Consider the following 16,497-nt stretch of genomic DNA (forward strand, 5'->3'; position numbering starts at 1 on the left):
TTTCTCTAATGTCAGAGATGAATTATGCCTGCAATCTGCATTTTTCCATGTGCAAAATCACAGTGATCCAGTTTCAGCTTCTGCTTTCACACTCAGCCACAACTCCAGAGGTACACCCACGGAAGGCGAGGGCTGTGCCCAGCTCTGCCTACATACCCCCTCCCCTCACCGGGCACAAGTTACCCAGGGAAAGAAAACCATATAAGCCTCTCATACATCAGAAAACAGATAGATGCTGGCAGTATAGTGTTTATTAGCAAATGCTTATAATACATCGTTTGGCTCTCTTCGTGTCATCTGAGTGGCAATTCACACCAACTGTCTAAGTTCATCTTCAATAATATCCATTTTAACAGTTTTCTTTTGTCAGATCACTTATGGATATGTGTTTATATATATGGATATATATATGGATTTTCTTCTTCCACCTTTAAAAGATGTGTATATATATATGTGTGTGTGTATATATATATATACATCATAGTAATAAATGATAAATTTTAAATACTGCCAGGAAAAAAAGGGACTGTTTGGGAGCAGTCAATTTTACTGGCCTGGTAATAATTACACTGTATACATGTACCATTGGTACCCGAGTCAAATAAATACTCAGAGGGGCCATCTCTGCACCTCATTTCTCTGCAGTGCCTGTAACGCTAGGGTTTCTGAGTGTTGCTTCAGTGTCCATCTAATTTGGCATCTATTCCTTCTTCGGGCATTATCACTTCGGTCATTTTACACACTTTTCCAGCAAGGTATGGTATTCAAACGGGAGTTGTGGGGAAAAGGACTGTGGAGTTGAGCCTAGGGGTGGGGCAGGGAAGGAGAAACCACACATTAGCTAGAGAGGTTCTGTTTCTTCATAAGATAAGGCACTGACAGAAAATTTCTTAGGTAAAAGGCTGCATAAGAATTTCTTGCCATTTACAAAAAGAAATGTTGTCATCCATAAATGGTCCATATCTAGGCTCAGTTAGGTAGACCCTGAAAAGTAAGGACTGATCCCTCAAAGCTACATTATTACCAGAAACAATTATAATTCATTCTGAGGCCTTATGGCACGTTAGGAAAAGAGGGAGGAAAACAGTCTGGGCACAAAAAAGGCATCAGACATCGCTTGTTTTATTCCACTTGTCAAAGAAAGTGGACTGTTCCAACAAGCATCATCAAAAAAAAAAAAAAAAAAATAGTGCTGGCTCAGAATTCCAAATTCTCTTGATGGCAGATGACCATGATGGGTGTATCTATTTTTTTCCCCCTTTGGAGCTCATGCACAATTTTAAAAATGCTACCAGCAACAGTCATAAAGAGCATATAGAAGTCCTCACCTAATGGCTATGCCTGAGGCTCTTCAAAGAGAGGGCTACTTAATGTTCTCAATAACAGCAATTTCCTCGCCTGCACAATGTGGTGTCAATCCGTTCAAATAGATACTTTCTGTTTTCAGTAAGGAAGGCAGGACGTCCCTCTCGCTGGCCAGGTGGTTCACGGACAGGGTCCTCCTACAGGGAGTCAGCTCCTGGTTGTGGTTCCCAGCCAGCTCTGCAGAGAGCTTCCGCTTGATGGAGGTGGCGCGCTGGAACTTGTCATAAATCTCCACGCTCAGCCGCCTCCTGGTTTCCTTGAATTCAGCTGTGACGTTGGCCGTCCACTCAGCGGCATGCGCTCTGAACTCTCCCACCTGGAACATGCATGCAGAGAAAAGACAGACAGACCAACAGGACAGTCAACATTCTGTGTGCTTTATCCTCTGATCACTGAATTTGGAAGGTCTGAAAAGGAGGTTGTAGCTTTTTGTAATAGGAGCCATCTGAGAATTGAGGTCACCGCACAATTTGGGAAGAGCAAGATTCTGTTTTATGCAGATATGACCCTAAAAATGAATCTATGAGCTTAAACTCTATTAACCAAATTATATGAGAGGTACTAGATGTCCTTGTTTCTGGAGATGAGTCCTGTCACTGATGCTATAAAAAGGCAATCTCTAACTTTTTAAAACTCTGTAAATTTTTTTTTTTAATTTGTAATTTTAAGAAGTATTTGAATGTGGAGAAGTCAGGAAGACACAGGAGAAGCAGCAAGACAGAGTAAAAGAGCCTGGAACGTGAACCCAGCTGACTTGGTTGGTTCTCATAACAGCAATGCTTTCTGCTCTGGATATAAACACAGATTTTAGAGACCAGAAATGGTGTGTGCAAGAACTCTGAATTCAACCCCATACTGGTCATTTAGGAATCCTCTGTTTACTAAATAAGCAACAAAATGTTTTGTCTCTGCTTCCAGGGAAAGCAAATAGAAAAGGACTGACAAGTTTATTGTGAGGCCCATTTGAAAAATTTCCAAGAAATAGTTTCTCAATGAATGTTTATGGAATTAATTAATTTAACGTGTCTGAGCTCCCATTTCCTCAGCTGTAAAACAGGCATCTTTACAGTATATACCTAACAGGATGGTTGGGCTAATGTAGTTCAAATGCAATGTAATTATGACTGTAGCCTTTGTTTGAAAGTTGAAGAAAAAAATTTTTGCCAAGTCCTAACCATGTGGCCCTAAAGAATCTGCCTGCAATGCAAGAGACTGGGGTTTGATCCCTGGGTTGGGAAGATGCCCTGGAGGAGGGCATGGCAGCCCACTCCAGTGTTCTGGCCTGGAGGATTCCACGGACAGAGGAGCCTGGGGGCTACAGTCCACGGGGTCGCAAACAGACACAACCGAGCGATTAACACTTTCACTTTCAAGCATGTGCATAAGAATGTTCTCTCTGACCCCTTTAAAATAAGGTCTGTACTATGGTGACCTAAAACAGAACAATGACCAATCCCATGGTAAACTTTTTCTTAATCAACTAGAATTCAGTAATCAAAAAGATTTCCTAGAATAACCTCCTAAGGTGGAACAAGTCCCCCATCCCTCATTGGTAGCACGTCTGCTTTGGGGGCCCCACTTCACTCACTTTTTAAATGATGTGGGCACCTCCTTACCTGGCAGGTGAATAGCTACAGCTTTGGTTGGTTTTGTTTTACCTCTGTTGCTTTTCGTTTTAAATTTTGATATGGGAAACATTATTGATAGCTTCTGCTATAGTTTGAATTCCTAAAAATTCATATATTGAAACCCTAACTCCACAGGTGATTGTATCAGGATGGGGGGCCTTTGGGAAGCACTTAAATCATGAAGTGAAGCCCTCATGAATGTAAGTGTAATGTAAGTGCAGCATCTTACAGAAGAGAAACTAGAAAAATCCCTCACCCCTTCCACCATGTGAGGACACAGCAAGAAGGCTCTGGCTCCAAACCAGGAAGAGAGCCCTTTATCATGCTGACACTATGATTTTGAATCTCCAGAAATGTGAGAAATAAATGTTGTTTATAAGATCCCCAGTGTGTGGTATTTTGTTATAGCAGCCTGATGGAACTAAGTGAGGTTCTAAATATTTACACTGAAAGTCATAGATATGTGTGTGGGTTGCGGGGGGGTGGGTACACAAGATGGAAACTGTTCAAATATCCTTGGAAGGTGGCAGTACATAGCAGATCAACTCTTCCGCATCCACCCATAATTACATACATGCATACATTTCATGATCTACTTTTTATTTTGAAAAGGTTTACTTTCTACTTGTATTGTCCTAACAAGGAATAATTGCTTGTTTTCCAGATCTGGTTTTGGAAAAAGCAAAAATGGAAAAATGAGAAGTTTGTGGCACACACAATTTGCAAGATCAAGCATTCCTTAATCACTGAGGCATCTTAGAGGGAACCTACAGGAAAAGAAGTGTTAATTTTATAGCAATTCAGCCTGAAGATTCTAACTGTTCTCATAAGGGACTGTGCTTGACTGCACTTAGCTCCAAAAACAATTACTGAAAGTTTAATTCTGCTTTGGGGAAACGTTCTGGTTAGGCAGTATCGATCAGTGGTTAGAAATGCTGAATCACTCCAAACACACTTATAAACAAACCCTCCAACTGTTTATATTCTTTTTCTGTTTGCCCAGCCATCTTTTTTATTAGACTAAGCATTTTTGAGTCTGGGGTCTATACTATATTCATTGGTGTATATAAAACATCTAGTGTCTGGAACAGAAAAAGCACTCAGTAGAAATTTGATGAACTGCACTGAATTAATAAGTAAACACTATTCATAAAATTTTGAAATAAATATTTTTAACATAAAAAGTTAAGAGCGTCAGTTGTTTCTCCGTTTTGATTTAATTTTAAAGACTTAAAATTTCTGTATGCTTACAGAGAGAACCTGATTAATACGGTCTTGAACAAAACAGTTATTATTGTCCAACATATCATTAAATTCTCCTAGTTTACATTACAAATAGATAATCTCAAGCAGTGTGAAATTTGCTGTTTAAAATAAAACAATCGCTATTGATGAAAAACTAAACATTCTATCTGATTTTATTCCCATCTTACCAGTGATTTTATTAAAAAGGAATTAACCTGTTCTATTTGAGAATTCATAATTTTCTAAGTGTAAAAAGAAAAAATACTAATATAGTATTTTCTATTATGAGCTTATCTTTTTAAACTATTTTTTTAACTATTTTAACTATTTTATTTTATTTATTTAGTTAGTTATTTTATTTATTATTTATTTATTTAGTTGGTTAGTTATTTTATTTTAACTATTTTAACTATTGTATGGTTAATATTATAAAGAAAACAGCTAAGAGTCTACATATTTGTTTAAATGTTTGTGAAAAGTGTAAGAATTAACTACTATATTCAATTTCCTCCCATAAAAGACTGGTTAACTAGAAATAATCACTTTCTTAGAGGACATCCATCTGAGTAAGCCCCTAAATCATGCCTCAAGTCTGGAGGCACTGTCAAAACTGATGGACCTACAATTAGGTCTATTCTCTTTTTGAAATTAATTTTTATTGGCGAATAGTGATTTACAATGTTGTGTTAATTTCTGCTGTGTAGCAAAGTGAATCAGTTATACGTATACATATACCCATTGATTTTCAGAGTCCTTTCCTGTATGTTATTACAGAGCCCTGAGCAGAGTTCCCTGGGCTATACGATAGGCCCTTACTAGTTATCTGTATTACATACCGTGGCGTGTATATGTCAATCCGAATCTCCCAATTTAGAGGGAGGGGTGAATTTGGAGTTTGGGATTAACAGATACACACTACCACATATAAAATAGAGAACCAACATGGACCTGCTGTACAGCACAGGGAATGCTACTCAATATTTTGTAATAACTTATAAGGGAAAAAATCTGAAAAAGAATAGCTATGTGTACACGTATAATGGAATCACTTTGCTGAACATCTGAAGCAAAGACAACACTGTAAATCAAGGATACTTCAATAAAAACTTCCTATTGTTCATAATAGATTTGCTTGTCTAAAATGCAGGTGTTAAGGATTTTATTTGCTAATTTTCTATCTCCTACAACTAGGATGTAAGTTCTGTGTATATCCCAGCACCTAGGATAATACCTGGTATGTGGCTGACTTCTAAGAAATACCTGTTAAATGAATGAGTATATGCCCCCCAAATTCATTAAGAAATACCTGTTAAATGAATGAGTATATGCCCCCCAAATTCATGTTCTCTGTCATCTCACACCTGAATGATAACAAGAGCCATAGTATAGCATGCATACCACCACTGTTCTTTCATCTCTGTTCTAACCTTTATTCCTCCTCACTTTTGATGACCATTAATATTTTTGCAAAAATGGTCTTATAGTAAACATACTATTTTACAAATACATTTTTTTTCACATAATCAATTTTAGTCTTTTTTTTTTCCTATTAGTACTCATTATACTACCTCACAGAGAAGGAAATGGCAACCCACTCCAGCATTCTTGCCCAGAAAATCCCATGGATGGAGGAGCCTGGTGGGCTACAGTCCATGGAGTCGCAAAGAGTTGGACACGAATGACTGACCAACACACACACACATACCAGCTCATAGTTTATACTGGCTGCCTAGTGGTCCACGGGATGATGGATGTGGCATGCCCCTGTTTATGAATAAGGGTTTGTTCTTTGTTTGTCTTTTGCTATAGAAAACAATACTTGAGTGAATATTCTTATATCCGTATCTTGGTTAATGTGATCAAGAATTACTAGAAGTGGAAAAACTGTGTCAAAAGATACATATATTTTCAGATTTTGAGGATGCTGAAATTTCCATCTAATCCCTACTGTCTTCAGACTCAAGGTTCCCAGTCACCCCACTATTTCCTCTTTTTGCACACGGAGGTAACCATTGTCTTTTCACAGCAAAAAAATCACCAGATCATGGATCCTGCATAGAAACTCTTTTAGATATTTTAATCATCTCTCTATTGTGACTGGAAATTTAATTGGTCATAAAAAATTGACTGAAAAATGAACGCCTTCCTTAACTAGGTCTGATTTTTCTCCAGAAGCAGGTGTCTTGAAGTCACCATGATCACTGAGGTTGCACTAATGACATGCAGCTTTCTGCAAAGCAAGGTGCTCCCACAAATTAGTGATTCCTGCAAATTAGTAAAAGCCTAAATACAAGGAAAGCTCAGACTTGTCTGAGTTCATAACTCTTTAATTTCTATCTTTAATTGAACTCAATCTCTGGCAGAGGCTGGTAGAATACTGCTTCTAGGGACATTTTTCTTTTCTTCTAATTTTTCTGGAGTTCCCAGGGGTGGAAATGCAATCTCTGGAGGTCATAAGGGCTGCCTCTGGAAATATCATCAAACAGGGATAGAAGGGGTTAGCAAGAGGTGAGAAGAAGCCTCCATTTCCAGCTCTGTCACTTAGCTGGGTGCCTACAGCCAAGCAGTTTAACTTTTTTGAGTTTCAGATTCCTTATCTATAAAATAAGGTCATAATAATCTATTTCACAGGAGAAACAAATGATGTGTGTATGCATGTGTGTGTATATGTGTGTGGGTGTCTGTGTTCTTACAACATAAAGGACTGCACAATTAGTGATTATGATGATAACAATGGGTAATGATGATATGGTTTGCTAAGGGCAGTTTAAGAGCTTAAAGAAAAGTACCAGATACAGAATAAGTGATACAGAATTGAAAAAAAATGGGACATTTCCCCCTGGAATATAATTCACAGGTTCTAAGCACCCAGTGGCAGCGTAGTCTAAGTTCTCTGATACTCACCAGAAGTGCTACAGACGGATCAAACTCAGAGTTCTGGAGATCTTTAAGGCATGAGGTGTTTTGAGAATGTTGGAGACATACATAAAAATTCAATTGGCCAATCATCCCAGTCAGAGACACTGAATGATATATTTCATCACTCAAATGAATGTCAAGGCAAGAGATTGTGTTTGCCTTATCCTAATTATTACAACTGAAATAATATTGTAAAATATAATAGTGAATTTACTGTATCACTCAATAAACATGTATAACTCATAATAAAACGGACTCCCATTATTAATATAGGTCTATGTGATGGGATGGAGTAAATTTTGTATGCACAGATAGAGCTGACTATGTGCTAGGCATTGTTCTTTTAAAAGTATGAACTTATTTAATGTTTACAACAACTCTGTGGGGGAAGATTCCTATTATTTCACAGAAGAAATTGAGGCTAGAGAGTTTAAAGAACTTTAGACACACAATGAATACGCCACGATTCAAATTTGGAGGTCTAACTCCAGCATATTGTTTTGCCTCACCAGGAAAATCTTACTTCTAAAGAATAAACATCTTTGGGAGGAGTGCAAGGCAAATTTACATTATGTGGAAATCCACCCTATTGCAGGTTATTACGGCAAGGACCTACCACCATAATTTCCTAAAGATATTGAAAAGAATGAAAATTTATTCATAAAAAATGCACTAGAAGCACTTACCAATTCAATAATGATATCTGCTTCCTCTCTGTTGTGCCCTTATTTTTCTACTATTCTTCATGATACTAGACAAGGAACATAGCAGTTCAAACTCAAAGCAAGAAGAAAACAGAAAAGAAAAATAAAGAAAAGAAAGGAGAGTCCCTCAAAAACAAAACTAAGGCCATCAACATAGTTACTTATTCCCATTTCTCTAAAACATTCCTGACCTGAGAGAACTGTCTATACCAATGTATTCATTATTCATATTCAAGTTTTCCTTTAAAAAATATTCTATTTACAGGCAGATCTGATCAGAGTAGCATGAATTGAAAACCTTTTCCCTAAGGATATAAAGCACAGCTGAACAGTTAGGATTTAATGGCCATTAAGTAACCTCTTCACCAGACATAACACTAAGAGGTTTTTCTTGTCTTTGAGCAACGTTTTTTCCTGACCCTTTTGACAGTGGGATTTTAATATACTCCTCTCAGTACTCAGAAACTTATCTACCTTAATAACTTGAGGAAAGTTAAATATTACAAGCAGGTAGCTGAGTTGAAACCATCCCTCTGGTTAAATATGTAAAAATAATTTGAAGCCTACTTTTCATTCAAATTTCAAAAGTTGCCTAGACTATAATTTCTGACAATTATCACTAATTCATTTTCTGAAGTATTCCCATTTCGCTGTATTTTTGAACTGTACTATTAAAAGAACAAGTCAAAGTATTCTCTTTACTAACCAGGTTAAACACACACACACACACACACACACGACAACTAAAAGGGTTACAAAATGTCACATTATCTTGACAAAACAGTACATGATGTTTTTCTCTGGTTTTCAGGAAAGTATATGTAATATTCATAAGGTTTCCTTAATCTAAACTATCTTTTTTAGTTAGCAATTTCTCCGCTTCTTAATACCACACATATTAACACAACTGTGTAAACATTAAGTACAATAGCTTTAATTTTAAAAGTCAAGAAGGATAATAATACTAATACCATGCTTTTATCTTTCATCAAAAACTGCAAAAGGATAATGCATATTATTAACTGCATTAATAATGAGGTGGGGTTGTGAAATCACACACTTGCTTGTTGTACAGTGAACTCAGCTTCTTTATTATTGACACTGTAGTGACATACTGGCTCTGTGTCACTGAACACCTTTGAAAGCCTCCCCCCTGGTCTGGGGTTACTTTAACAACCTATATTACAGAGCTGATCCAACTTATATAACATTTTATTGTGCTATAAAAATATGGGAATTAAAATTCAGGAAGCCAAATAATTTACATACATTTTAATACAATTCTCCACATTTTTATATGATTGAGTTACAGTAACTAGACATGTGTCTATTAGTAAGTGTGAACACTCTATGATGGGGGTAATGTTGGGGGGTGGTGTTGGGGAGTATGTTGGGGGGTATTGTTGGGGGGCGGTGATGGGGGGTGGTCATCATCTGTTCATTATTTAATTCCTTAAATGTGTATAGTTGTGCAAAAAAAAAAAAAAAACACCATTCAAAAATAATAACTGAATGAAAGGGTGGGCCAAAAACCTTAAAGGCATTCTCCACAAAATATCTTCATTATATAATTAATAAAACCAAACCACATAATGACACTTCAAAATTCATTTAGGATATCTGGAGTTAACAGTAGTTTACCTATAACAAAAGAGTATTTTATGTTCCTATAGGAATGCAAGTTGCTGTTTCCTCCCTAAGTCATGTCCAATTCTTTTGCGACATGAGCCTGCCAGGCTCTCTGCCCATGGGATTTCCCAGGCAGGAATACGTCGTGGGTTGCCATTTCCTTCTCCAGGGAATCTTCCCGACCCAGGGATCAAACCCGAGTCTCCTCCCCTGGCAGGCGGATCCTTTACCACTGAGCCACCAGGGAAACCAAACGGAATACAAGACCTGTGTATTAAAAAGCAGCTTTGCTTCCCTTCTTGCACTTTCCTTTCTAAGCGAATGAGCCCCAAAGCAGTTAGATGAACACAACCACGGAGACATCAGTGTGACAGGTTTGGAGAGGGGGCCTTGGTACCAGAATGAAATGTAGATCAGCATGAGGGGAGCAGCCACACAAGGAGGCGCGCCCCTCGTGGGGTTCGGAGCCTGAGCGGGGTGAGGAGGACAAGCCCACAGGGAAGTCCATGTATACTGCTGGAACCAAGCAGGAGGGACGGGCGTCCCTGGAGGGCTGGGAGCGGGCGCAGCAGAGGCGATCCGAGCCTGGCTGTATACAAGGAGGAAAAAGATATTGGGAATAACAAGGATTGGGTATTTTGCTGTAAGAGGAAGTAATTAAAAATACAAAAAAGCAGAGCAGAGTAGAAGGAACTCTTGTGTTAGATTGGAATGGGAATATCAGTTTGAATTCATGATTTTCTCTGCAATTACTATTTTTTTAACTGAAGTATATAAGGCTTCCCTAGAAGCTCAGTCAGTAAAGAATCCACTGGCAATGCAGGAGGCTACAGCGCATGAGACGCAGGTTTGATCCCTGGCTTGGGAAGATCCCCTAGAGGAAGAAATGGCAGCCCACTCCCAGTATTCTTGTCTGGAGAATCCATGGATAGGGGAGCCTGGTGGCTGGTGGGCTACAGTCCTTGCGGTGGCAAAGAGTCAGACATGATTTAGTGATGAAATAGCAACAAATATAACTGACATAACATTATATTGGTCTCTTGCGTCTCCTGCATGGCAAGTGGATTCTTTTCCCACTGAGCCATCAGGGAACCCCCACATAATAGTCACAGCTAAATGTCAGTGTTTAAGTCACTGATAATTAAATCCATTGCAATTAACCTACAATGAAAATTATTTAACCTAAAATGAAGTATTTTAGATTTTAACTTAAAAATATGTGTGGGCAGACCCCACTTTTCAAAATACTTTCAGGGAATTCACACAGACTGTTGTTCTGGACCAGTGTTTTGTAACTATGGTATCAGGCAGCAATGAGAAAAGGTTTTCTCCTACAATCCATTCCCTTCCCCTCCTCCAGAGACAGAAGTTGTGATTCACTTCTTTATTCTCCTTTTCACCTTTTTGTCCTTCTCTATCTCATAGTTTAGGGAGAGAATGTAAATATTTTTTACATTCCAAGAACATGATTGATTCAGGAAGTGTCACCCAACCATGAGCTTTAGGAGTTAGTCGAACCTCTTAAAACTGTATATGCACTTAGGGTTTGTGCATGTTTCACTGTGAAAGGGGATCAGAGCTCTTAACAAACTCAAAGAGGATGTGATCCACTAAAGCTTATAAACTCCTGCTCTATTAAGTAAACTCAACACTGACGTTTACAAGTAGAATCTTCCTTACTAAAAGTGGAAGACCATTCAAAGCAATATGTTTTCTAAGTCTCATAATGTGTACTGTCTTATCTCAACTGCCTACCACAGTAGAGGCGCATTGTGAACACTTATAAATCTTTGCTGAATAAATGTCCCAGAAGCCAAATGAATTTTAGATGTCATGAGGAGGTGAGTAGATAAAAGAGGAGAGGATGGTAGACAGGATTATGAAGAATGCTCTAATTTCAAATGAAGTGTGCCATGACACAAAGATCCACTGGAAAGGGGTTGGAAGAGAAGATACTGATTTCATGGTACTTCTTGGGTGAGACAAATAACCTCATGAATAAATACTGATACCTAATCACAAATCATGATTAAGTGCAGTTAAGCCAAGATAAGAAATGTGAAGAGTGCATATAAAGAGGAGGAATAATTCACATTAAAGGGGTCAGATGGGATGTCTGCAGAGATGTGACATTTGATCTGAGATCTGAAGCAGCTCTGTAGTCAGCAAGGTGATAACATGTGGAGAAGAACATTCAAGGCCAGGGCATAATGTGTAAGAAGGAAAGGGATATGTGTGGAAAAAAAAAAAAAGAGTTTGGTGCAATCAGAGAACTGAAAGAAGACCTGTGTGGCATGATTGTAGTGAATCTACAAGATGAGCTTTGAAAGGGAGGTAGGGCCCAAATTACATGAATGCAGAAGTCGTGGTAATTAAAAGATTTTGAACTTGAGGCAACTCAACAATATGCAACAGAGAATAACACTGTCAGATTTGGGTTTTAATTTCTGTGCATGCACCACCTGCTGACAAAAAATCCTTGGGAATGCAGAAAAAAGAAACACAATTCTAGCTTCATTTATTTTTATTAAACTGCTACTAACATTTTCTGTATGGGATGACCTGAGGGCCTTCACTTGGTCCCTGTTCCATGGAGGAATGCCTGATCTCCCAGGGGAAGAACCTGATCTCCCTGATGGGCTAGGGGACAGGGGCTCACTCGTCCCCTTGCTGTCAGCATATTCTAGTGCATTCGAATTTATGGGCTATTGGACATCAGCAATATGATTACTCTCATAAAACCAAAATTCTTAAATCATAGAGTTTTTGTAAAAGTACGTAATAAGATGGGGCATGGCCATGAAAATCTTTGTCACCAACATACTGCTGGCACATGCCGCATGGTATAATCTATGCATTTTTCTTTCTTAAAATTTGATGACCTAATTTGTGATGAGAAAGGTGTTCCACAGGATGCTACTTGGCAGATATTTTGAAACAAATAAACTATTTCGCCTACCCCTTCAAAGGATATAAGATATATAAGATGGTAACTGCTATTCAAAAAAAAAATTTTGTGTGTACAATGATGGAAGAAAAAAAAATTTAATGGGTGTTCGAACATACTGTCATTGCTATATCTGTCCCCTCAAATGGGGTGCTACTTATCAAATCACATATCTTAATACCTGGCAAACTTGGAAGAAGGATTTTATCACCTGTAGGAAAGACTCTCAAACAAAGGGTTTCCATGGATATTAAAAATGGGCTAACCTTAAAAACAATGGTTTGGCATCAGAGAAGATGGATATTTCCTAACTTAAAATAATTTTCACAACTAGTGAACAATATTTTAAAATGAGTTCAATGTTTAAAAGGAAGAATTTTAAATGTACTTCTTTCATTTGCACTATATGATTTACCTTTTTCTGATATACCATCAATTTAAGAATCAAAATAAACTGCATTATGGACTAGAATTGGGGATTACTATAATGTGGAGTGCTAAATCCAGATCTGAAAAAGTTAACGGGACATACAAATCATACTATTCTCATTATGAATAATTTTTTTGTGAGAGCAAAAAAGACTGAATTACCAGTAAGCACAATTAAAACATTTTAAACTACTTAATTTTCATCTTTTAAAATGTCTCCCTTTACATATGTTGTAAATATGTATCTAAATATTGGTACAGGAATACAGTACTGCAGGTATGTAATTTACAAATAAGTATGCATACTGTAGAGGTACATGCTCAAAACGTTTTTACTAATAACAATTCACAATAGAAATTCTGGAGACCACTGAAGAAAGGAAGCAGAAAGGTGAGGAGGGAAGGAAGACATCTAGTTAGGATGCTGACTGTGATGGATCAGGCAAGCGCAAAGAGCAGTTTTAGAGTATGGGCACAGAATGTACACGGAAGCACTTAAATGTGTTTTGGTGACTTTATCATTAGAACGTGTGATGCACAAACCACGGAGGTGAGGAAAACAAGCATCGGAATGACTGCAGGCTGATCCAGTGTTAAGACTTCCCCTTCCAATGCAGGGGATGTGGGTTCAGTCCCTGGTTGGGAAGCTAAGATCCCACATGCCTCATGGCCAAAAAAACAAAACATAAAACAGAAACAAGATCGTATTAAATTCAATAAAGACTTTTAAAATGGTCCACATCAAAAAAAAAAAAAAAGAATGACTGCAAAGATTTTGGCATGAGCAAATGAATACACATTAAGTGATAATTTACTTAGGGCTGGAACCTGAGAAGAGATCATGTTAAGTTAGAGATGATAAAGTAGTGGTTTATTATAAAGTATCTCTTGCACAGTTGCTGCTGCTGCTAAGTCGCTTCAGTCATGTCCGACTCTGTGTGACCCCCATAGATGGCAGCCTACCAGGCTCCCCTGTCCCTGGGATTCTCCAGGCAAGAACACTGGAGTGGGTTGCCATTTCCTCCTCCAATGCATGAAAGTGAAAAGTGAAAGTGAAGTCGCTCAGCTGACCTTAGCAACCCCAGGGACTGCAGCCTCCAGGCTCCTCCATCCATGGGATTTTCCAGGCAAGCTGCACAGCAGCTCCTGCCAACTTCTCAGCAGAATTTCCATCTCCAGTGAGCACAGGAGCCCCACCAATCTCCCCCTCCAGCATCCCTGGCACCATAACCTTTGCTTTAGGTCAGCACCCACTGTTATGGCCTTATCCTGAACCTAATCTCTGACTATAAGTCCAATCTTTAGCTCTTTTACACTCTTACCACCAATATCCAATACGGTGACTGCACTGAGCCTCGTAGGCACTCGGTTCATTAGTGTCTTAGTCCACTGGTCCCTCTTGACTCTTTCCTTTGCTATTCTAGCTACTCCCCATAAAGCATCACCTCTGTACCCTCCCAGGACCCCATAAATTCCCTCAAACACTGTTTATATACCTACTTTGATAGTCACATATTGTATCGTGGCTACTGGTTTACATCTACTACATTTTCTACTGGACCCTTATCATTGAAGCCTGAGACTGTGTCTAACTGTCATTTTTTATCTCCAACATCAATCTCATTGCCTGAACACAGTGACTGCCCCATAGAACTTTAAAATAACTGAACTGTGCAGATAAAAATAACTGCTTTTTCTTTTATTTACCTTAAATCTATTGAAATAGGTAAATGATACCTATCAATGCTCAAAAATCCAGTTCAGTCAGTAAACTAAAGGTAATTATTTTAAATTTTAAAGCCATTAAGGCTATCATCAAAAAAAAAAAAAAATCCACAAACAATGAATGCTTGAGAGGGTGTGGAGAGAAAGGTACCCTCCTACAGTGCTGGTGAGAATATGAAGTGGTACAACCACTACGGAGAACAGTATAAAAGCTCCTTAGAAAAGTAAAAATAAAATACCATATGATCCAGCAATCCCATTCCTGGGAAAAACATGCTCTAAAAGGGTGCATGCACGCCAGTATTCACTACAGCACTGTTTATAATAGCCAACACATGGAAGCGACCTAAGTGTCCATCGACAGATGGATGAATAAAGGTGTGGTACAAATATGCAATGGAATATTACTCAGCCATTAAAAAGAATGAAATAATGCTATTTGTAGCAACATGGATGAACCTAGAAATTGTCAAGCTGAATTGTCAAGTGAAATCAGTAAGACAGAGGAGGAGAATATCATATGACATCCCTTCTAGGCAGAATATAAAAAGAAATGATATAAATGAAGTTAATTACAAAACAGAAACAGACTCAGATTGAGAGAACAGACTTATGGTTGCCAATGGGGGAGAGACACTTTGGGAGTTTGGGACCGACACGTACACACTATTGTATTTTAAGTGGATAACCAACAAGGCCCTAGGTATAGCGCAGGGAACTCTGCTCAATGTCATGTGCCAGGCTGGATGGGAGGGGAGTTTGGGGGAGAATGGATACTTGTATATGTAGAGCTGAGTCCTTTCACTGTCCACCTGAAACTACCACAACGTTGTGAATCAGCTGTACTCCAATATAAAATAAAAAGCTAAAAAAAAATGTAAAGCATTAAATCCAGTCTGTATTCATGACATTTAAGCACACTGGAAATCCAATTCTAAGCAATGCCAGTTATGCATTCTTTTTTTTTTTTTTTTCCTATGAAAGTTAAAAAAAGTTAAAAAAAAAAAAAGTTTAAAAAGTTACTTAGGCTTCTAGGGATAAACCAGTGTCTGATCAGGTGCATTTCTAGAATCAGTGTCATGCAAGTTCTAGATGAGGAGCTGGAGGATTTCAGCATGTGAAAAAGAAGAGAAGTGAGTAATAAACAAGTGAGAGAAGAATGTCTTCATTTTATTGTTGTCTGTTGTTCTTATTTTCTGAAGTTAATGCATTTGTATCTAAAGACATGCTCTATTAGTTTAAGAATAGTTTTCTCATATTTAAAATTTACACAAAGGAATGTGAAGACAATATTCAATATGGTCTAAGCAAACAGATCCAGGAAAAATCATATTTCCAACTTCTTTTTCAAAGGGGAATCTGACTCCAGAAAATTGCTCTTACAGAGTAAACTCTCTCCTATATAACTGCATGGGTGTGGGTGGTCGACCTTTACAGAAATCCTCTGAAATATTTGATGATCCACATATAGCTATTCACCTTGACACATTAGATGAAATGCAGAGGCAGCAACACTAACCCTAATATTAAGCTCAAAGATATTCTCCAAGAACTGCTTCAAATAGGGAAAAGAGCAAGTAAGGTGAATTGACACGTGTATGTCACTGCCTTTGCAACTTGCCTTTTACTCTTATCCTTTCTAACTCCTTGAAATGATATCAATTAAGACAATAAAATTTCTAGAAGGAAAAAACACAATCTATATCATTACCACAGAAGAAGTAGCTCTGTTTTAAAACAAGTTATTGCCTGAGATTCTTAGTCTATATTCTATGAATAGGCTACAGTCTATATTTTTATCTTAGTCTATAGCTGTGCTGTCCACTTCAGTGGCCACTATCATTCTGGCTATTGAATACTTTAAAGATGGCCAGTCTGATTTGAGATGCACTGTAAATGTAAAATA

General features: G+C 37.9%; 1 protein-coding gene across 3 annotated transcripts in view; it reads right to left on the minus strand.

The window, feature by feature from the left end:
- Positions 1 to 429: 429 nt before the first annotated feature.
- KCNK2 (potassium two pore domain channel subfamily K member 2) overlaps positions 430 to 16,497 on the minus strand; it is a 120,031-nt gene continuing 103,963 nt past the window's right edge. For 2 of the 3 annotated variants that reach the window (XM_065937211.1, XM_065937209.1), the window contains exon 7: positions 430 to 1,681. In XM_065937211.1, coding sequence (XP_065793283.1) covers positions 1,364 to 1,681 — 318 coding nt within the window. In that variant the 3' untranslated portion in view covers positions 430 to 1,363. The remainder of the gene's footprint in view (positions 1,682 to 16,497) is intronic. The other variant, XM_065937210.1, reaches the window with a different exon arrangement.

Source organism: Muntiacus reevesi, chromosome 5, assembly GCF_963930625.1.
Source record: "Muntiacus reevesi chromosome 5, mMunRee1.1, whole genome shotgun sequence".
In the NCBI taxonomy this organism is placed as follows: Eukaryota; Metazoa; Chordata; class Mammalia; order Artiodactyla; family Cervidae; genus Muntiacus; species Muntiacus reevesi.